This window comes from Pantherophis guttatus, chromosome 1, assembly GCF_059756535.1.
Source record: "Pantherophis guttatus breed Tessera chromosome 1, ASM5975653v1, whole genome shotgun sequence".
NCBI lineage: Eukaryota > Metazoa > Chordata > Lepidosauria > Squamata > Colubridae > Pantherophis > Pantherophis guttatus.
Window position 1 is genome coordinate 343342672 of NC_142063.1, and position 22393 is coordinate 343365064.

The 22393-nt window shown below is 44.3% G+C and overlaps 1 protein-coding gene across 8 annotated transcripts in view; it reads right to left on the bottom strand.

The window, feature by feature from the left end:
• BCAS3 (BCAS3 microtubule associated cell migration factor) overlaps positions 1-22393 on the bottom strand; it is a 702801-nt gene that overhangs the window by 446051 nt on the left and 234357 nt on the right. For all 8 annotated transcript variants that reach the window (XM_087890109.1, XM_087890127.1, XM_087890106.1 and 5 more), the window contains exon 15: positions 20674-20938. In XM_087890109.1, the coding sequence (XP_087746235.1) occupies positions 20674-20938 (265 nt within the window). The remainder of the gene's footprint in view (positions 1-20673; positions 20939-22393) is intronic.

Consider the following 22393-nt stretch of genomic DNA (forward strand, 5'->3'; position numbering starts at 1 on the left):
GCAGCATCTCCATGGTAGGTGATCAAATTTCAGGCGCTTTGGCGGTTGGTTCACACTTATGACGGTTGCTGTGTCCTAAGATCACCCCTTTTGCGACCTCCTGACAAGGAAAGTCATTGGGGAAGCCAGATTCACTTAAGAACCATGTTACTAACTTAATGACTGCAGCAACTCGCTTAACAAATGCGGCAAGGAAAGTCGTAAAATGAGGCAAAACTCACTTAACAAATAGGCAAGGAAGGTCATAAAAAGGGGCAAAACTCCAGTCTTGGTCACCACATTACAAAAAAAGATGTTGAGTCTTTGGAAAAAAGTGTAAAGAAGAGCAACTAAGATGATCAAAAGCCTGGAGACAAAAACATACAAAGAACGGATGCAGGATTTGGGTTTGGCCAGTCTAATGAAAAGAAAGTCATGATAGCTGTATTCCAGTATTTGTTCTGCCCCAGCTATGGACCCTAAAGAACGCAGCACACACAAAGTCTGTACAAACCTTAGTTTACTAAATTAAATCAGTCTTTTTCAAACAAAGGCTGTTAATTAACTTTCTTAACAGCCTACAAGAATCCAAAGAATAAATAATCGTAATCTTACTAAGGTTGGCAGAAAGCCCAGAAGCAATTTGCCTAGAATCCAGACGCGAAGTAGAGTGAACTAAAGTTGTTCCCTGCAAATTCCTTCAGTCGGTGTTCCTCCTTAAATAGGCTAAGGGAGTGGCCAATTAGCCCCAAGCCTTACTCTCGAGGAGACCTCCTCCTGAGGAGCCACTCCTGCCTTTTGGCAGCTCTGCATGCCTGTGCATCGAGAAGAGGCTCCTCCTCTTCTTCCTCTTCACTTAAGGGAGCTTCTGGAGGTTCTGAAGGCCCTGGCTGAATCCCCGCCTCTGGCACCACATCTTCTCCAGCCTCCTCATTGTCCGACTCGAGTGCCAGCTGCACAGGCTGCTGGCGCAGCACCACACCAGCCTCCTCGCTGTCCAAATCAGCTACTAGCTGCACAGGCCGCTGACGGGCCACAACAGTATTTGAGGGGCTGCCACAAAGAGGAGGGGGTCAACTTATTTTCCAAAGCACCTGAAGGCTAGACAAGAAACAACGGATGGAAACTAATCAAGGAGAGAAGCTTAATATCGGCAAAGTCTCGGGTTCTACCCAATCCATCTCTACCGAATTGGCTGTATTTTCCTTGGGAGAGAAAATGGCCCCAGCCAAGCAAGAGATCATAAATAGGAATAACCAGGAAGGGCAGAGATTATGTGAATAGAATGATGGCTGGATTAAGTATTGGGGGGGTGGGGGAAAGAACGGGAGAAGGAAATCTATTTTCATAGTTCACCCTGGGTGCTGAAGGGCATCTCTTTCCCCTGGTCTCCCAGCCGTTTTTGCTTTTACACTTAAGGATATATTTTGGCTCCGGATCAGAAACCCTGAGTCAGGTCATGAGAAGTGTCAAAGATTCATTTCCTTTGGATGGGAAAGGAGACCCATTTAGAGAGCTCCGAAAAAAACCACACAACGCAAACACATATACACACACACGCACAGACACACAGCTTGCTAGCCCTCTCTCGGCACCAAAGGAAAAACCAATAGAGGGATGTTGTTATTGTGGTCTATGCCTTGGAAACCCTCATAATTACATTCTGGGCTTGAAGCTAGTAATTTCCCCCTTTTCATCAATAGGGATCAAAGTTTTGAACTACCACCGGACCAAAAAAAAAGGGGGGGAAGGAATTGCTAAGTTTATTTCCATGGAGACCCAAAATTATTTAATTTATCTGGATTCTTACTAGCCCTGGTCTAAAACGTAACCATGATAAAAGTTCTTGGTAACTTTTTCAACAGCAGGAAAACCTTCTGAAAACACTACTAGTTCAGAATAGAATAATGGAAAAAGAGAGCTGGAAGGGATCTTGGAGGTCTTCTAGTCCAACCCCCTGCTCAAACAGGAGACCCTATGACAGTGATGGTTAACCTTTTTGCCATCGCGTGCCGGGAGCGGGGGGAGCGCGGGGGGGAGGGTGTCACACGCGTGCCCATACCCATAATTCTATGCACCTCGCCCCTGTGCATGCGTGCACGACCCACCCCCACCCCCCGCTCCTGGCACGCAATGGCCCGGTGGGCCCGTTTTTCTCTCTCCCCAGGCTCCAGGGCCTTTCTAGGAGTCTGGGGAGGGCAAAAACAGCCTTCCTCACCCCCCTCCCCAGAAGCCCTCCGGAGGCTGAAAACAGCCTGTTTGCCAACTTCTGGTGGGACCGGAAGGCCTGTTTTTTGCTCTCCCCAGGCTCCAGAACCTTTCTAGGAGTCTGGGGAGGGTGAAAACAGCCTTCCCCACACTCCCAGAGTCCCTCTGGAGGCTGAAAATGGCCTGTTTGCCAACTTCCAGTCCCACTGGAACTGAGCTCACGTGCCCACCAATATGGCTACGCGTGCCATATGATATTTCAGACAAGAGGCTGTCCAATCTCTTCTTTAAAACTTCCAGTGATGGAGCACCCACAACTTCTGGACGAAAGTTGTTCCATGGGTTAATTGTTCTAACTGTCAAGAAATTTCCCACCCCATCCCATCCCTGTCACTCTGCTCGTAGGAATCCCAAGTGCACAAACCAGTAGTGAGTTGCCCCCGGTTCGCACCGGTTCTATAGAACCGGTAGTAAAACCGGCGGGAGGCTCCGCCCACCGACCCCAACATCATCAAAATGCTTCTGCACATGGGCAGAAGAACGCGCACGAAACAAGCGCACGCGTGTGGCCCCGTTGCAAACCGGTAGTAAAGGTAATAGAAACCACCCCTGGCACAAACCCACCAAATGATTGAAAGATCCCACCAGCCTGCCATTTGCCCACCCACCTCCAGAGTTACCCATTGCTCCATTGCATGTTTTAGCATAAGCCCAAGCTGGGCTATGTTTAGTTGGCATGAAGGCAGGGGGAAGTACACCTCTGAGCTTTTGAGGAGGTAACCCTACAAAGGGACCAACCTATTCTCCAAAGCACCTGAAGGCAGAACAAGAACTAACTGGGGGAAGATCATTAAAGAGGAATCCAATCTAGAACTAAGGAGAAATTTCCTGATAGTTAGAACATGCCTAGTTTAGTGAAAAGGACTAGGGGAGACATGATAGCAGTCTTCCAATATCTCAGGGGTTGCCACAAAGAAGATTTGGGGGTCAAGCTATCCTCCAAAGCACCTGAAGGCAGGACAAGAAGCAATGGGCGGAAACTAATCAAGGAGAGAAGCAACCTGGAACTAAGGAGAAATTTCCTGACTGTTAGAACAATTAACCAGTGGGACTACTTGCCACCAGAAGTCGTGAATGCTCCAACACTGGAGGTTTTTAAGAAGAGATTGGACAATCATTTGTCTGGAATGCTATAGGATCTCCTACTTGAGCAATGGGTTGGACTAGAAGACCTCCAGGGTTCCTTCCAGCCCTTTGAGTCTAACGTTGTATGAGTCCTGATTGACCCCAGAATCCAATCCCATCCTCAAGGTCCATGTTGATCCCTTTTATGGGGAAACTCATCAAGGAGAGAAGCAACCTAGAACTAAGGAGAAATTTCCTGAGGGTGAGAACAATTAACCAGTGGAACGATTTGCCTCCAGAAGTCGTGAATGCTCCAACACTGGAGGTTTTTAAGAAGATGTTGGACAATCATTTGTCTGGAATTTATTTATTTATTTATTTTTGAATTTGTATACCGCCCTTCTCCCTGAGGACTCAGGGCGGTGAACAGCCAAATAAAAACATCAAATACAAATATTAAAATACAGTTAAAAAAATATATATAAATTTGGCCCCATTAATTAAAACAATAAACCAAACAATTAAAAACACTTAAAAAGAATTAGGCCAGCCCGGCTTGTTGGAAAAGGAAGGTTTTAAGGGCACAGCGGAAGGCACTGAGGTCATGGATTCTCCTTATCTCAGGGGGCAACTGATTCCAGAGGGTGGGAGCCCCCACAGAGAAGGCCCTCCCCCTGGGGGTCACCAGCCTGCATTGTTTGGCTGATGGCACCCCGAGGAGGCCCTCTCTGTGGGAGCGCACGGGTCGATGGGAGGTCGTCGGTGGCAGCAGGCGGTCTCGGAGATAGCTAGGCCCTATGCCATGGAGGACTTTAAATGCTACAGGATCTCCTACTTGAGCAATGGGTTGGACTAGAAGACCTCCAAGGTTCCTTCCAGCCCTTTGAGTCTAAGGTTGTATGATTCCTGATTGATCCCTTTTATGGGGAAACTCATCAAGGAGAGAAGCAACCTAGAACTAAGGAGAAATTTCCTGAGGGTGAGAACAATTAACTAGTGGAATGACTGAATTAAGATGAATTTGGCCAACTCCAGGAGACAATGGAGGACAGAGAGGCCCTGCGTGCTATGGTCCATGGGGTTGTGACGAGTCGGACATGACTTAGCAACTGAACAACAAACAAACGTGATTCCACTCAGCTCTTCTCAAGACCGGCTAAAATTGGAGAGATGCTGCTGCTTATTTATGGAGCCAGTATTTCTATCAATCCCTGTGTGTTAGCCTCTTGTTCCTTCTAGAGTTTGCCTGTGAATGAAGATGTAATTAAGTTGGACGCTGAAAGAGCTGGAGCTTGCAAACAGAAAGAGTTGAGGCAGAATAAACTCGTGCCATCTCGTGTCCTGCATGGCAGAGGCAATTTATTCTACTAGCTGCAACACTTCAATCCCGTGGGCAGAGAACTAACATTTTAAGATTATTTGTGAAAAAGAAGTCACCCACGATTGCTAATTGGAAATGCAACTGGACAACAGCAAACTGGGTTTTTTTTTAAAAAAAATGTTACTTGCAATCTGAAAAAGGAGAAGGTAGCCGAGGCGAATTCTTTCCAAGGCGGACAAGTAAACAATTGCTCTGAGAACATTTCAAACAAGAAGTCAACAAGCAGCCTTCCGGTATCACCCAATGGCAAGATAAAACAGCATCGCTACCTCGTACATCATAAATCGACTGTCGGCCTAACAGGATGAGACGAAGACTTCTCCTCAGCACTCGGGGCAAAGCTGGGGAAACACCACCCTCTAGAGGACGCTCAGTGCATCACGCCAATATTACCTTGAAGGAACAATTGCACTTCCCCAGGTAAAAGACCCAGGGATGGGTAAGGAAGGCAATTCTGCTGACTTAAAATGGAATTCCTTTTTTTAGTTGGATCGTCTCCAGATATGTAGGGAACTGCGACTCCCAGAATCCCCCACCACCTCTGGCCTCCTCAATCAAGCGTGACCTTGAGGCACCCCAACTGAAGTGCCTGGATCCCGCAGGCCCTCTGAGACTTAGGTCTTGATTATTTGCTGATGTAATGGAGGAAAAAGCACTACTGAAAACTCTCCAAGTTTCTAGTGTTCTGCCTTTAGTGGCCACAGCTCATCCACCTCTCGCTTTCCTGCACCCACGCTGACATTAGGATTACAAGGGGTTAAGGTTCACAAGCAGTCGGAAAACGCTCAGATATGATATAAGCGTTCCTACCAAGATCAAGAGGGGTCTTATGAATGAATGAACCCTAATCCATCCAGAGTTCTCAGATGGAAATCTCACTGACCACAAAGAGCAACTTTCTAAAAATATACAGGTAGTCCCCAACTTAATTCGTTTAGTGTCCGTTTGAAGGTACAACGGCACTGGGAAAAGTGACTTATGACCTTTTTTCACCCTGACGACCATTGCAGCATCCCTCATGGTCATGTGATCAAAATTCGAACGCTTGGCGACTGCCATGGATTTATGACGGTTGCATTGTCCTGGGGTCATGTGATCCATCTTTTGCCACCTTCTGATAAACAACGTCAATGGGGAAAGCCAGAGTCACTCAACAACCATGTGACTAACAACCACAGCAACTCACTTAACAACCGTGGCAAGAAAGGCCGTAAAATGGGAGGAAACCTCAACACTGTCAAACTATTTACTAAGTCTGCACTACTATTAATCTTCTCATCGTTCCTATCACCTATCTCCTCCAACTTATGACTATGACTATAACTTTGTTGCTTGTATCCTTACGATTTATATTGATATCGTTTCCCGATTGCTTATTTGTACCCTATGACCATCATTAAGTGTTGTACGTTATGATTCTTGACGAACGTATCTTTTCTTTTTATGTACACTGAGAGCGTATGCACCAAAGACAAATTCTTTGTGTGTCCAATCACACTTGGCCAATAAAAAATTCTATTCTATTCTATTCTATTCTATTCTATTCTATTCTATTCTATTCTATTCTATTCTATTCTATTCTATGCTTCGATTGCTTATTTGTACCCTATGACTATCATTAAGTGTTGTACCTTATGATTCTTGATGAATGTATCTTTTCTTTTATGTACACTGAGAGCATATGCACCAAAGACTAATTCCTTGTGTGTCCAATTACACTTGGCCAATAAAAAATTCTATTCTATTCTATTCTAACTGTTTTGCTTAGCAACGGAAGTTTTGGGCTCAGTTGTTGTTGAGGACTACTTATACAGTACTTCAAGAATGATAATGGAGGCATTAGAGAACATCTGGTCCACATGTTAACACAAGGTAACATGTGGACCAGAAGATAGTGAAGTCCTTGTAGGCATCTTGTACTGTATGAACAAAGACCATGACTACTTTATATTTCCAGCTCTGGTCATCACAATACAAAAAAAGATGTTGAGACCCTAGAAAGAGTAGAGGAAAGAGCAGCAAAAAATAATAAGGGATGTGGAGGCTAAACGCACAACGAAGAAGTGAGATAACTGGGTATGTATGTCTAGTCTTGATGAAAAGAAGGACTAGGGGAGACACGATAGCAGTCTTCCAGTATCTCAGGAACTGCCACAAAAGAAGAGGGAGTCAAGCTATTCTCCAAAGCACCTGAAGGAAGGACTAGAAGCAATGGATGGAAACTAACCAAGGAGAGAAGCAACCTAGAACTAAGGAGAAATTTCCTGACAGTTAGAACAATTAATCCGTGGAACTACTTGCCTCCAGAAGTTGTGAATGCTCCAACACTGGAAGTTTTTAAGAAGAGATTGGAAAACCGTTTGACTGGAAGGGTCTCCTTGTCCAAAATGGTATTAGGTCTCCTTCTAGTCCAACAGAGGGTTGGACTAGAAGACCTCCAAGGTCCCTCCCAACCCTATTATTTTACATTCCTCTTATGGGATTAAAAAACTTCTTGGAGGCTCAGGACCGCTTCAGCACGCATATGGCACTGCATGCACGATAAGGTGCTATGCAATTATAGAAATATTATCCATCATGGAAATATTTGGTAAGTGATGTTTGGACTGCACTCCACACTCTTGACATGTTTAAAAGCTCAAAGGAGTTTTTAATAGACCAGTTGGGAAGGCAGGGAACACGTCTGCTAAAAGTAGGAGGATTTGGTGGGGGGAGGGAGAGGGGGGTTCAGCCAGTGGTGGAATTCATTTTTTTTTTACTACCGGTTCTGAGGGCGTGGCTTGGTGGGCGTGGCAGGGGAAGGATACTGCAAAATCTCCATTCCCACCCCACTCCAGGGGAAGGATACTGCAAAATCCCCATTCCCTCCCCACTCTGGGACCAGCCAGAGGTGGTATTTGCCAGTTCTTCGAACCACTCAAAATTTCCGCTACCGGTTCTCCAGAACCTGTCAGAACCTGCTGGATTTTACCCCTGGGTTCAGCCCAAAACTGGACTAGTGCCACTGTCAAAAGGAGACAAAACCAAACGATATTCTCAAACTTTCGGTGAACAATGCAAGAGGAGATCCAATGAAAAAAGGCTGGAGACAGAACTCCCTGGACTGTTCAACCAAGTAACTGTTTTTTACCGGTTTGGATATTCAATGCAACAGAGGGGAGGGGGGGAAATAAGCTAATTTTCTGGTATTTCTGCTATGCTCTTGTTCTTTTTTTTTCTTTTTCTTTTTTTTTTTGCAATAATGATTTGTCTCTGCTAAGCTCTACAAAGGTGGTTGTGTGAGTGAATGTTACTTAAATGAGGAAGCCGATCTGTTTTCCAGGCACGGGACAGAAGCTTTTAAGCCTGCTTTCCCATAGGAATCGTGCTAAAAGAGGATGGGAATTTGGGCGGAGTGACAGAGAGAGACACTGCAGGCCTGCTGAGATTTGTATGTTTATCAAACTTCTGGATTTTGTCCTCATTTTCTCGCTCTTTCGCTCTTTTTTTTCCTCTCCTACACATCACACAAATCTCTATGGAGAGTCTCAAGCTTCTTGGATGAGAAGCGAAATGTTTTTAAAGGGGTGTGGGGGGGGGGAACCCCCAAGAAAGTCCAGTTGCCTTTTGGGGGAAAAAAGCACCTTTGGGGCAGATCAACACAAACAGGTGAGCAAAAGATTCCTCCTCGCTTTACAGGAAATTTGGTGAAATGATTCAAAAGAATTATTCCGCAGTACAGGCTGAAGATTAAACTCACTGTTCTCATTCCAGTAAAAATAAAAATACTTAATTTACAAAGCATGTTAAAAAAAAAAATCCCTAGTCTTTTTTTTTTAGTTTTCAGAAAAAGTCCTCAGTGGTACTTAGCCCCTAAATAAAAGTAGTGCATTATTGAAGAGGGTTAAAATTAACTCGAGAAGCTGTAGACAAACAACCACCTTTTTTTTTTTTGTAAGATCCACATATTGAAAAACTGAAAAACACGTCGTGAAAATTCAAAGAACTTGTGCATCGGCACCAGAGGATCCCATAAGCAGGATAGCTACAGGACATAATGTGATGGTGATATCCCAGATGTTGCAATGATGAGAGAGAGAGAGAGAGACACCCATATCACAGATGTTGTGATGGAGAGAGAGGGGGGGGATGGATAGGTGATGACAAATAAGCAGGCAGGCAGGCAGAGAAACAGGTAGATAACAGATAGATAGACAGGCAGGCAGGCAGGCAGGCAGGCAGGCAGGCAGATAAATGATAGAAGATGGATAGAGATAGATAGATAGATAGATAGATAGATAGATAGATAGATAGATAGATAGATAGGCAGGCAGGCAGGCAGGCAGGCAGGCAGGCAGATAAATGATAGAAGATGGATAGAGATAGATAGATAGATAGATAGATAGATAGATAGATAGATAGAGGGACAGACAGACGGACAGACGGACAGACGGACAGATGAACAGACAGATGACGATAGAAGATGGATAGAGATAGATAGGCAGGCAGGCAGACAGATAGAGGGACAGGCAGGCAGAGACAAATATGGGTGGATGGATGTAGTTGAATAGATAGATAAACAGACAGACAGACATTGATAGTGGGAGGATGGATGGGTGGATGGACGGACAGGCAGACAGATGGATAATCTGTCTTGCTGCGGATGCCTGTTTAAATTGGGGAAAGAAAAAATAAACAGGGAGATCCTTAATCTGGACCTGGATAAAATCTGGTCAATTTCATTACTTGAGAATTATTATTTAGTCTTTCTATGCTGCCTCATCAGGGTAGGGGCGGAGGGGGGAAGCGTTCCTGAGAAGGATGAAGCCCACGAGGTGTATATACAGGTACCCTCGAACGAATCCACTGCACATTCCCCTCTTGCACATCGGTGAATTTAAATGGACTGCATTTGGACATTGCATCAGGACATGTAAAAAACAAGAACGCAGCATCGTTTTTAGAGTTAGGAAAGATATACCGAGAACGGCAGCATCGGCTGCAATGCAATCAATGACTAAATCGTATCAATTCAACTTTGCAGACAACCCCTTAATATGACAATTATGCAAGTTTGGGCTCCAACTTAGACTGGATGAGGAAGGCGAGAAGGTAGACAGGTTTTATGATCAAGTTCATCAAAGAGCATGCAAGAATTTCCCGTTTGATCTTCCATCGGAGACGGGAATGCCAACGTCGGAAAACACCGCTGATTATAAAGCCTAGAAAAATGCAGCGAAACAGGAGAAGATCTTAAGTGTCGACGGAGATCGTCAAGTCATCCAGGTCATGGTTGTCTCCAAAGATGATTTTTTCCCCCAAAGAACTGAAGGAAGCTTCTCGGATGAGAAGCAAAAGGTCTTCAAGGAAAAACAAAGACAAAGGTTGCCATTTGAAAAAGCACCTTTGGGGGAAGGTCTGAGCCAATCCAATGGTTTCTTCATTGCTTACAGAGTCTTCCAGTAACGAAAATAATGCTTATGTACACGCACATCAACAGATGGAGTGAAAACAGCTATCCGAACGCCTGTGTTATTTGTAAGAGGAGATGGAACAATTCAGTTAACAGTAAGGACCCAGCCAGGGACTTGAGTGTGGAACAAATCGCAAATTGTTCGTGTGCAATTTCCAAATTAAGCCAAAGGAGAAGGAGAAAGGAGAAGAAAGCCAACCAGAGTTTCACAACATGATCTTGACCTTATAATCATCATTTCAGAAAAGAACATCAGGAATCACTTTGAAGTCCTTGAACTTCATGGGTGGAAAACCAGAGAAACTATGGAGAGGAATCAAAGTTGTTCGAGAGGAATGTGAAAAGGGAAAAAAAAAAAAAAGAAAAGAAAAGAAAAGACTGCCGGAGATGAAGGAACAGAAGAAAACGGATATCAGAACAAACCGTGAAAATTGCCAAGCGAAGAAGAGAAGCTAAAGCCAAGAAAGACAACATTTCAAAAAGCTTAAGCTTGTTAGAAGAGGGGGGGAAAGGGATCTTATAACAAGATGGAAACAGGAACAGAAAAACTATCTTCTTAAAGATCCTTGAAAGAGCGTGAAGAAAAGCAACAAAGACGATAAAGGATCTGGAGGCTAAATCATATGATGAATTGTTGAGATAGAGTTACCATGTTTTCCCCCAAAATAAGACCGGGTCTTATCTTAATTTTTGCTCCAAAAGACGCATTATGGCTCATTTTCCGGTTAGGTCTTATTTTGGGGGAAATACGGTACTAAACGCCTCCGTCTGGTTGACGATCTTAACTGGGGCTTATTTTGGGGGGTAGGGCTTATATTGCGAGCATCCTGGGGGTGGGGAAATCATGCTAGGGCTTATTTTCCGGTTGGGTCTTATTTTCGGGGAAACAGGGTAGGTACGTTTAGCCTTTCGAAGAGAAGGATTGTGGGTTCGTGACGATTTTCCTCCAGTACTTGAGGAGCTATCCTAGGGAAAAGGAGGTCAACCTATTCTCCAAAGCATCTGAGAGCAGGACAAGGAGTAACAGATGGAAAAGCTTATCAGAGATCCAGAGACTCTGAGGCCCTAGAAAGAATGCTGAGGAGAGCAACAACGATGATTAGGGCCCTGGAGGATAAAACATATGAAGAACGGTTGCAGGAATTGGAGATGTCTAGTCTAGTGAAGAGAAGGACGAAGGCAGTCTTCCAATATTGGAGGGGCTGCCCTAAAGAAGAGGGAGTCACCCTATTCTCCAAAGCCCCTGAAGGCAGGACAAGAAGCAACGGATGGAAACTAATCAAGGAGAGAAGCAACCTGGAACTAAGGAGAAATTTCCCAACAGTGAGAACTTAACTGTTCAGTGGAACAACTTGCCTCCCGAAGTCGTTGGATGCTCCGTCATGGGAGGTTTTCAAAAATAGACTGGACAACTCTTTGACCAGGATTGGATAAGATCTCCTTCCTTGCTCCAACACTGGGGGTGTTTAAGAAGAGATGGGACAACTACCGTGTTTCCCCAAAAATAAGACCCAACCAGAAAGTAAGCCCTAGCATGATTTTTCAGGATGCTCGTAATATAAGCCCTACCCAAAAATAAGCCCTAGTTAAGATTGTTAGCCAGACCGACGCATTTAGTACTGTATTTCCCCCACAATAAAACCTAACTAGAAAATAAGCCCTAATGCATCCTTTGGTGCAAAAATTAATATAAGACCCTTTGGGGAAATACGGTAGTTATCTGAAATGGTATGAACTTTCCTGCTTGAGCAGGAGGTTGGACTGGAAGACGTCTGAGGTCCTTTCCAGCCCTATGATTCTATGTTCTATGACAGTGTTTCTCAACCTTGGAAGCTTGAAGATGGGTGGACTTCAACTCCCAGAATCCCCCAGCCAGCGCTGCTGGCTGGGGGATTCTGGGAGTTGAAGTCCACCCATCTTCAAGCTACCAAGGTTGAGAAATACTGTTCTATGATCTTCACACTCTTGAGGAAGTTCCAGCTGGTATGCTAAAGGAGACCGATGGACAGGTGGAGGACAACTCTGAAGTTCTATACAGGTAGACCTTGATTTAAACAACAGTGCACTTAGTGATCACTCAAAGTTACAATAGCACTGAAAAAGTGACTTATGATCATTTTTCACACTTACGACCGATGCAGCATTTTTTTACATTTGGATACTTGTCAACTGACTCACATTTATGATGGTTGCAGTGTCCCAGAGTCATATGATCCCCTTTAGCGACCTTCTGGTAATGGGGAAACCAGGTTCACTTAACAACCGTGTTACTAATTTAACAACTGACGTGATTCAATTAACAAATGTGGCAAGGAAAGTCGTAAAACGGGGCCAAACTCACTTAACAAATTTCTCACTTAGCTACATAAATTTTGGGCTCAATTGGAGTCGTCGTAAGTTGAAGACTACTTATATAGCAGAACTGTCAATATCTAAGAAATTCCCCGTTTAAAGGAACCTCTACTCTGGTCATTACCATGTGAGAAAACTACAGGAACTTTCTGGAATATTGATAGAAACACGGCAAGCACAAAAAGTTTTACCAAACTATAAAAGCAAATCTGGAAAACAACACAGTTATCAACAGTCTCTTCTTAAAAGCCTCCAGTGACGGAGCAACCACAACTTCTGAAGGCAAATCGTCCCACTGGTTAATTGTTCCCATTGTCATTGTTCATTATGGGAATTTAGGACACAAAAATTGGCCCTTCCCATCTGTATAACCGTTTTAGTTCACAGAAGGACGAGTTCAGCATTTCTCAACCATAGCACCTTTTAAGATGAGTGGACTTCAACTCCCAGAATCCTACATAGCTGGCTGGGGAATTCTGGGAGTTGAAGTCCACACATCTTAATGTTGATAAGGTTGAGAAACGGAGGACTGGTTTGTTGGCCCTGAAACTGACTCTGAATCCAGCTTGACAATCCCACCAAATCACACACACAGACACCATATCGGGGTGGGATTAAATCAGTCCAAACAATGAAATAGAAGCCAGGGTGGCTCTAACGGGTGCAAGGAAGTTATCTCTTATCATCAGATATCTATTAACCATTTCCTTTACCATTTTCCTGCCCGGAGAAGACAAATGAGGACAGCGCCAACAATGATTCATTCATTGTCCAATGGATCCCCATTCCCCATAAAAGGTTTATATTGCACAAGTAAACAATTTAGAGATGGCCTGAGAAGAAAACATAAATACGTGGCTTCCACGCTGAATCCAGAAGACGAAAGGAAGAAGGGGGAGGAAGAAAACATGACAAGAACATCCTGACTGGGTCTAGAGATCTTGGGTCTTGGGATCCTAGACTTGAGTTGAGATGGCAAGGCAACTTGGTGTCACCAGAAACATGGCAGGAGCCCAACCTGATGGGCAAAAGGCCAGCAGCTCTTCCGAGTCTCAAGACACAAAGCAGCTGTCCATGGAGGCCAACATCCTGTTTCCCAGAACAGGAGCCAGATGCCTTCAGGAAGAACACATCCAAGACAGGAAGACAAAGGTTTCCTTTGGGCATCAGCAGTCAACATTACAGCTATATAATATCTGAACATGGAGGTTCCATCCACTCCTAACATCCATGAGCAATAGGAACTTGAAAACTGCCCTTGATGGATCTGCTCTGGTAGAAGGGACATCCTATCCGGCATCCTGTTTCCAAAAGTAGCTAACGATAAATTTCGGTGAAGACCAAAAAAATATTTATCCATTTTCAATTTCTTTACCATATTTATATCTCGCGCTTCTCTGGTTAAACTAGCCCAATTGTCCTTGGATCTCTTAACCTAGAACCTCCACTGAACTAGTTTTGGTCACCAGGTTATTTAAAAAAAGATGTTGAGGCTCTGGAAAGAGTGCAGAAAAGAGCCAACAAAGATGATTAGGGGACTGGAGGCAAAAACATACGAAAAAGGGTTACAGGAATTGGGTATGTCTAGTCTAGAGAACAGAAGGACCAGGGGTGACACGAAAGCAGTCTTCCGATATTTGGAACAGTAAGTCGGTCGGCAAAATGAGAAGTCAGATTGTTGGGGACCACTTAGAGGGGGCTGTGAAGCACTGTGACGCAGTATATAAGCGCTATTGCTTTTTGTAGGGAATATTTTAACTTGGATTCTTGCACTGACTGGGTATATATGTGGAAACTCAGACAAATGGTTGTCCAATCTCATCTTAAAAACTTCCAGTGTTGGAGCAGTCACAACTTCTGGAGGCAATTTCTGTTCCACTGATTAATTGTTCCCACTGTCAGGAAATTTCTCCTTAGTTCTAAGTTGCCCTCTCTCCTTGATTAATTTCTATCCATTACTTCTTGTCCTGCCCTCAGGTGCTTTGGAGAATAGCTTGACTCCCTCTTCTTTGGGGCAGCCCCTGAGATACTGGAAAACTGCTTTCATTTCTCCCCTAATCCTTCTTTTCATCAGACTAGACATACCCAGTTCCTGCAACCGTTCTTCATATGTTTTAGCCTCCAGTCCCCTAATCATCTTTGTTGCTCTTCTCTGCGCTCTTTCTAGAGTCTCCACATCTTTTTTACATCGTGGCGACCACAACTGGATGCAGTATTCCAAGTATGGCCTTACCAAGGCATTATAAAGTGATATTAACACTTCATGCGATCTTGATTCTATCCCTCTGTTGATGCAGCCCAGAACTGTGTTGGCTTTTTTGGCAGCTGCAGCACACGGCTGGCTCATATCTAAATGGTTGCCCACTAGGACTCCAAGATCCCTCTCACAATTACCACTATTGAGCCCGGTACTACCTATACCGTACCTGTGCATTTCGTTTTTCTTGCCTAAATGTAGACCCTTACTTTGGCTTAAAGGCCCCTTCCAATGATGCAATAGATGAACTATTTTTTTGCATAGCTTCTACCGGTTTTGCAAGGGCCCTCATTCCACCCCTGAAATGTTGGCTCACGTTAATCAAATCCAAACGAAACTTTCTCAGACAATTCTTTACTATCCAACCATTGCATCTGTTTACAGAGGCAAAGCTTCCCAATCCGCTTGGAAAGCCAATAAAGGCAACAATTTACTGTACTTCCCCTTGACAGAAAGCAGACCCCACCGTGGATGAAAGCTGAAGACACTGATCCCTCCTTCCTGTCCACTCTGTGATGTCAGGAGTAAAAAATTATTGGATGTGTTAAAATCACCTTAAGGCAACCCTTGTGCCTGTTTCAAGTATGTCACACTTGATGGCTGAGTGGTAATTAATTGTAAAGACTATTGGGGATAAACGAGAGAAAAGAAATCTTGTTTGATTACCTTGAAAAGGGATCTGTTGGTTCCTTTAATACGTGAAAAAAGAAGAAGAAGAAGAAGAAGAAGAAGAAGAAGAAGAAGAAGAAGAAGAAGAAGAAGAAGAAGAAGAAGAAGAAGAAGAAGAAGAAGAAGAAGCCTCCACGGCTGATACTTTTAACAGGTTTTGAGGATGAAAATGTTTTTTTTAGACACCGAAAAGGAGGCCATCTAAGGAACAAATAGGTTTGGGAGGTCTGTTTTTCTCACAGTGAATCTTGAGGTCCAGCCCATTGAAGCAGCAGCCTCCAAGGTGACTTCACTGATTTTGGAAGCAAAAGCATTTCAGGTTTGGTTAATTCTTGGGTGAGAAGCAACCAAGAGCTTTCAGCTAGACTGGAAAGCAACAGACACACTAGAAGAAGGAAAATGGAAAACCACTTCAGCACTGGGGATGTAAAACTATATGGAGATGGCCGTGAGGTTACTTGGCATTCAAATCTAACCTGAAGGAGAACGTTCACGTTTTATCAGGATTTATCATCCACAAAAGGGATGTGGTGGCTCAGTAGCTAAGATGCTGAGCTTGTCGATCGAAAGGTCGGCCGTTCAGTGGTTCGAATCCCTAGTGCTGCGTAACGGGGTGCGCTCCCGTTCCTTGTCCCAGCTTCTGCCAACCTAGCAGTTCGGAAGCAGGTAAAAATTGCAAGTAGAAAAAATAGGGACCACCTTTGGTGGGAAGGGAACAGTGTTCTGTGCGCCTTTGGCGTTGAGTCATGCCGGCCACATGACCACGGAGACGTCTTTGGACAGCGCTGGCTCTTCAGCTATGAAACGGAGATGAGAACCGCCCCCTAGAGTCAGGAACGACTAGCACATATGTGCAAGGAGAACCTTTACCTTTTCACTCGCAAACTTTACTTATTTATTTATTTATTTGTTTAAATTTCTATACCGCCCTTCTCCAATATAGGACTCAGGGCGGTGAACAGCCAAAGTAAAAACAAGACATACATACAAAACATACAAAATCTAAAAACTGATTAAAATAATTAAATATTTTGGCCGTAATTAAAACAATTCCAATTTAAAATCAGTTTAAAATTTGATTCAAGCCAGCCCAGCTAGTTGAAACAAATGGGTTTTCAGGGCCCGACGAAAAATCCAGAGGTCTGTTATTGTACGTTACTCTGGGGGGAGGTTGTTCCAGAGGGTGGGCGCCGCCACAGAGAAGGCTCTCCCCCTGGGGGTCGCCAGCCGACATTGTCTGGCGGACGGCACCCTGAGGAGGCCCACTCTGTGTGAGCGTACTGGCCGGTGGGAGGCTATTGGTGGCAGAAGGCGGTCTCGTAAGTACCCCGGCCCTAAGCCATGGAGCGCTTTAAAGGTGGTCACCAACACCTTGAAGCGCACCCGGAAGACCACCGGGAGCCAGTGCAGCTCGCGCAGGAGAGGTGTCACGTGGGAGCGCCTCTGGATTTGTAACTGGATGTCAGTTACAAATAGCTCAACAAGGTGATTAGACTCATGGAATGAAGTTAAGCTGAATGAAGTAAATTTTGTTCTTGGCACCAGAAATGAATGAAAACAATCTTCATCATTGTTAAGAGTACTTTTCCTCTCTGTCTCTCTCTTTCTGTCTGCTCCTTCCCACGTCCCTGATTCTTTCCCTATTTCTTTCTTCTTATCTCTTTTTCTCTCACACGCTTTCTCTCTCTCCTTCCTTCCTTCCTTCCTTCCTTCCTTCCTTCCTTCCTTCCTTCCTTCCTGTCTGCCTGCTACTCTCTCTCTTTCTCTCTCTCTCTCTTTTCCCTAATGAAAATGCCATTTCATACATCTGCTGTATGGATTCTAGTCCACAAAGCTTATGCCAGAGCATTTCAAAGATGCCACCATCCAGTCAGAGCTGAAGAAGCTTCTTGGATGAGAAGTGAAATGTCTTTCATAGAAAAACCAGAAAGTCCAGTTGCCTCTTGGGGAAAAAAAAAGCATCTTTGAGACAACCATGATCTAGATGACGGAGAATCTCCATAGACACTTATGCCAAAACAAAAAAAACCCCACAAGTTTTGCAAGCTAACCATTTTGTTTAACCAACCAGAATCTATTTTTATTTTATTTTATTAATAATATACACGGCACATTTAGGACAAACAGCAGGTCCTTGCGTTAGCAGCCCAATATTTGAAAAGGAGAGGAAGTGGAGGAAAAAACAGTAAAAGTTAAATAACGGAATATGTATCTATTCTATGGGTAGGAGAAGAATCCCTGTAGCTATTGTTATCCTTCTCCACAAATAGCAAAAGACAGATTAAAAGTATATAAATGGGAAATCCTGTATCTTTGTGCAATTTATATATAACCTTGGCTTACGGTACTTGGAGTGGAATGATAATTCTCGAGCAAGTGGCTGCATTCAACCAAAGCTATTCAGAAATAGTCCCATTGTTCAATCACACTATTTTGAAAGCAGCCCAGGAATAACGATAAGAACGTCTGAACGGATCCAACCGGTCCTTTGCGTTCGTCTTTTCTTTGAATTTGTCTTTCAAGCCTCTTTGCAAAATCGGCCACCTTTATTTACAGGAAGTCGCTTAAACATCCATCTCTGACTGGCAAGCAATAGAGCTATGAGGTAACCACCTCAAACATGCTAACAAAGCGGCCGATAAAATAAAATCTAAGAGCAGGCTCTCGATAACTGTTTTATGGATGGGCAATTAATGTTTAATGGCATCTATTAAGAACATCTACGTTTCCGAAGCTAACTTCGATCTACGTCGGACACAAGAACCCGAGGTTCTTCATTCACTTCTATTAGCTTTTTTATTCAATTTTTCTAATTTTAACTTTTTTACTAGAAGATTTTTTATTATTATTATTTCTTATTATATTATCAGCCCTCCAGAGTTGCTGTATCAGCGAGACAGGTGGCACAGAAGTTTTATAAACAAACAAACAAACAAGTCAACTCTTTGCTCTTCATTTCTAAATTTGTTTACTAGGGAGGGTATAACAAATGGCAATAGCACTTAGACTTATATACCGCTTCACAGTGCTTTTACAGCCCTCTCTAAGCGGTTTACAGAGTCAGCATGTTGCCCCCAACAATCTGGGTCCTCATTTGATCCACCTCGGAAGGATGGAAGGCAGAGTCAACCTTGAGCCAGTCAGGATCGAACTCCTGGCAGTGGGCGGAATAGGATTGGAGGACAGAGCAAGAAGCCTACAAGTTTAGCTCAACAGACAGAAGCACTGTAATTTAACACCAGCTGTCTGCAATTAAAGTAAGATCGAATCTCGCCAGGCTCAAGGTCGACTCAGCCTTCCATCCCTTTCTAAGGTAGGTGAAATGAGGACCCAGTTTGTGGGGGCAATAAGCTGACTTTGTATAAATATACAAAAGGATGAAGGCTATTGCTTAGCACATTGTAAGCTGCCCTGAGTCTCCGGAGAAGGGCGGCATATAAATTAAATTATATATTTTATATATATATATATAAACAACAACGCAGCTCACCAGCTCAAATCCCCCTGCAACTCAGACTAAGCTGAGCACAACCAAGCCCCCACCCAAACAGAACACACCCCCAGCCAATCAGAGCACAACCAACCCCCCATCCAATCAGAGCACAGCCAAGCCCCTAACCAATCAGAACACACCTCCACCCAATCAGAACACAGCCAAGTTCCCACCCAATCAGCTCACACCCCCACTAGCAGTTAAAAGGAAGAGACAGCTGCGATCTCACATTGCTCCTGGAAGCACGAAGCCGAGAACACCAGCCTGAAGATGACGAATGAGACTTCGTCGAAATGTCGCCAAGACACTTCCAATTTTACGTGGGAGAAGACCCGAATAACCAAAGACCTACATACAAACACCCGCGAAAACCTGAGAAAACATATATATATATATATATATATATATATATATATATATATATATATATATATATATATATTATATATTATATATTATATATTATATATTATAGTAATTATAATAAATTAAAAAAAAAGTTGACACGTAGTAAACCATAATCCACTTTGGGTTCAAGTTTGCCCCCATTGCCTGAAAACCTCAATAAGAGCAATTAAGATGATTAAGGGGCCCGAGGCTAAAGCATATGAAAGAACAGTTGCAAGAACTGGGTATGACCAGTCTAGAGAAAAGGACTAGGGGGGAACATGATAGCAGTATTCCAGTATTTAAGGGACTGCCAAAAAGAAGAAGAGGGGGTCAACTTATTTTTCAAAGCACCTGAAGGCAGGAGAAGAAACAATGAATGGAAACTGATCAAGGAGAGAAGCCACCTGGAATTCATTTCCTAACAGTAAGGGCAATTAACCAATGGAACAGCTTGCCACCAGAAGTCGTGGGTGCTTCATCACTGGAAGTTTTTAAGATGATGTTGGATAACCATTTGTCTGAAATGGTCTAGGGTCTCCTGCTTGAGTAGGGGGTTGGACTAGAAGACTTCCAAGGTCCCTTCCAACTCTATTCTGATTGATATTGACACGTAGCATTGACACGCAAAATGTGTATGCATGCATTATCTGTACTTAAGTACTACCTGTATTTAAGACATAATTTTGGTCTCCGGTCTTGGTTGATGTGTGGATCCTTGATTGATTGATTGATTGATTGATTGATTATGCCGCCCTTTTCCGGAGACTTAGGGTGGCTTACAATGCGTTAAGCAATAGCCTTCATACTTTTGTATATACCTGCTTAGAAGGGCTTTTGCCCCCCCCCAAAACGGTGTTCTTTTTTATACAAAGTCAGCTTATTGCCCCCACAAACTGGGTCCTCATTTTACCTACCTCGGAAAGATGGAAGGCTGAGTCAACCTTGAGCCTGGTGAGATTTGAACTTGCAGTAATTGCAGGCAGCTGGTGCTACTTAACAGCACTTTAGTCTGCTGCGCCACCAAGGGTCTTGATTGTTTTAATCCTGGTTATCTTTGGGGTAGTATGTTTTCGTTTTGTGTCATTGTCATTGTTTTGTGTTTGCATTGACTAAGCCGCCCAGAATAGAAGAGAATAATGAAGTTGGAAGGGACCTTGGAGGTCTTCTAGTCCAACCCCCTGCTTAGGCAGGAAACCCTACACCACTTCAGACAAACGGTTATCCAACATCCTCTTAAAAACATCCAGTGTTGGAGTATTCACAACCTCTGGAGGCAATCTATAGGAGAGGGAGTCCATCATAAATGTAAACAAACCAACAAACCAACAAACGATTCTTCCGCATCTGTTTTTCAAAGGGGGGCTTACCATGGAGAGGGGAGCCAGATGGGCTGCTGGAAAGGCCCGGCACGGGACTGCAGCGCCCTCCTTGTTTGGTGGTCAGCTCTTGTTCGATCTCCTCCAGCCCCGCGCTCTTCTGGAAGCGGCTCATGCGGTTTACGACCCGGGGTGAGAGGTGCGTCCGAACGCAGGGCTGCCCTCCGTAGGGGTTGATGGGGAAGACGTGGGTGGTGCCTCGGAGGGTGCTAACCGCCACCCACCGGCAGTCGTGGCTGAACGCGATGTCTTGCACCTGGAGAGGGGAACAGGGGCGAGAGGATGTCACGTGGGGCGGGTATAAAATATGAAGGCGAATCGATCAAGCGGAATGTCAGGTTTCGATGTCATCTCAAATAAATTGCACTCCCAAACAATTAATCTTTGCTGAAAAAATCCATTTATTGAGTACAACAGATCTGGCCCCGACTTCGTCGTAGCCGATACTAACCCTCTGACCCCCAAACCCTTCCCTTTCCGTTCCCCAGTTCTCATCTTCTCATTGGCCATCTTCCAAGTCAGTCTCCCCAGCTCCTGACTTCAACCCACAGGAATGTCTCCCTCCCATCCCATCTCCTAGGGGATATTATCTACAGAGAAAATAAGTAGGTGAAAAGTCAAGCCTCGTCTCCTCCTTTTTATGGCAGCATCAGAATGCTGACACGGAATATTTGTAGCTCATGGTTGAAAATGAGGCAGGGGTGAAATCCAAAATTTTTCCCTACCGGTTCTGTGGGCGTGGCTTGGTGGGTGTGGCAGGGGAAGGATACTGCAAAATCCCCATCCCCTCCCCACTCCAGGGGAAGGATATTGCAAAATCTCCATTCCCATCCCGCTCTGGAGCCAAACAGAGGTGGTATTTGCTAGTTCTCCAAACTACTCAAAATTTCCGCTACCAGTTCTCCAGAACCTGTTAGAATCTGCTGGATTTCACCCTTGAAATGAGTGGTCCCGGGAGCTCTCTGAGTTTGGTTGGGGGTTTTTTGGGGGAAGTGTGGGGTTGCAGACGTTTCATTACTCAATTAGGGAACTTCAGTGCTAGAAGGGAGGGGGTTTGTTGAAGTGGAAGAGAGGGAGAGGAGGGGGAAAGGGGAGGAGGAGGACTGAAAGGTCCTTGATGCTCTCTGGAGTTTGGTGATTTTCTTACAGACGTTTCATTACCCAACTAAGTAATATCATCAGTGCTAGAAGGGAGGGAGGGAGGGAGGAGGAGGAGGAGGACTGAAGAGTCCTTGGTGGACGCTTAGCTTGGTTATTTTCTTGCAGACGTTTGAATACCCAACTAGATAACATCAGTGCTAGAAGGGAGGGGGGTTGTGAATTGGAAGAGAAGGAGAAGATGGGAAGGAGGAAAAGGAGACGGAGGGGGGAGGAAGAGGAAGAGGAGGAAAAGAAGGAAAGGGAGGAGGAAGAGGAAGCCTGTGGAGTCCTTGGGGCTCCCTGAGCTTGGTTGTTTTCTTGCAGACGTTTCAATACCCAACTATATAACATCATCAATGCTAGAATCCACTCCACATCAGTGCGTCCCCCTCCCTCGCTAGCCTGCTTCTCACAAAAAAGTTTGCGCAAGTTACAAGTAGTCCTCGACTTACAACCACAATCGGGAAACAGATTTTCTGTTCCTAAGCAAGGAGTTGTTAAATGAGCCATGCCAAATTTTATGACCCTTTTTTTGTGCCACGTTTGCTCGGCGAATCACTGCAGTTGTTAA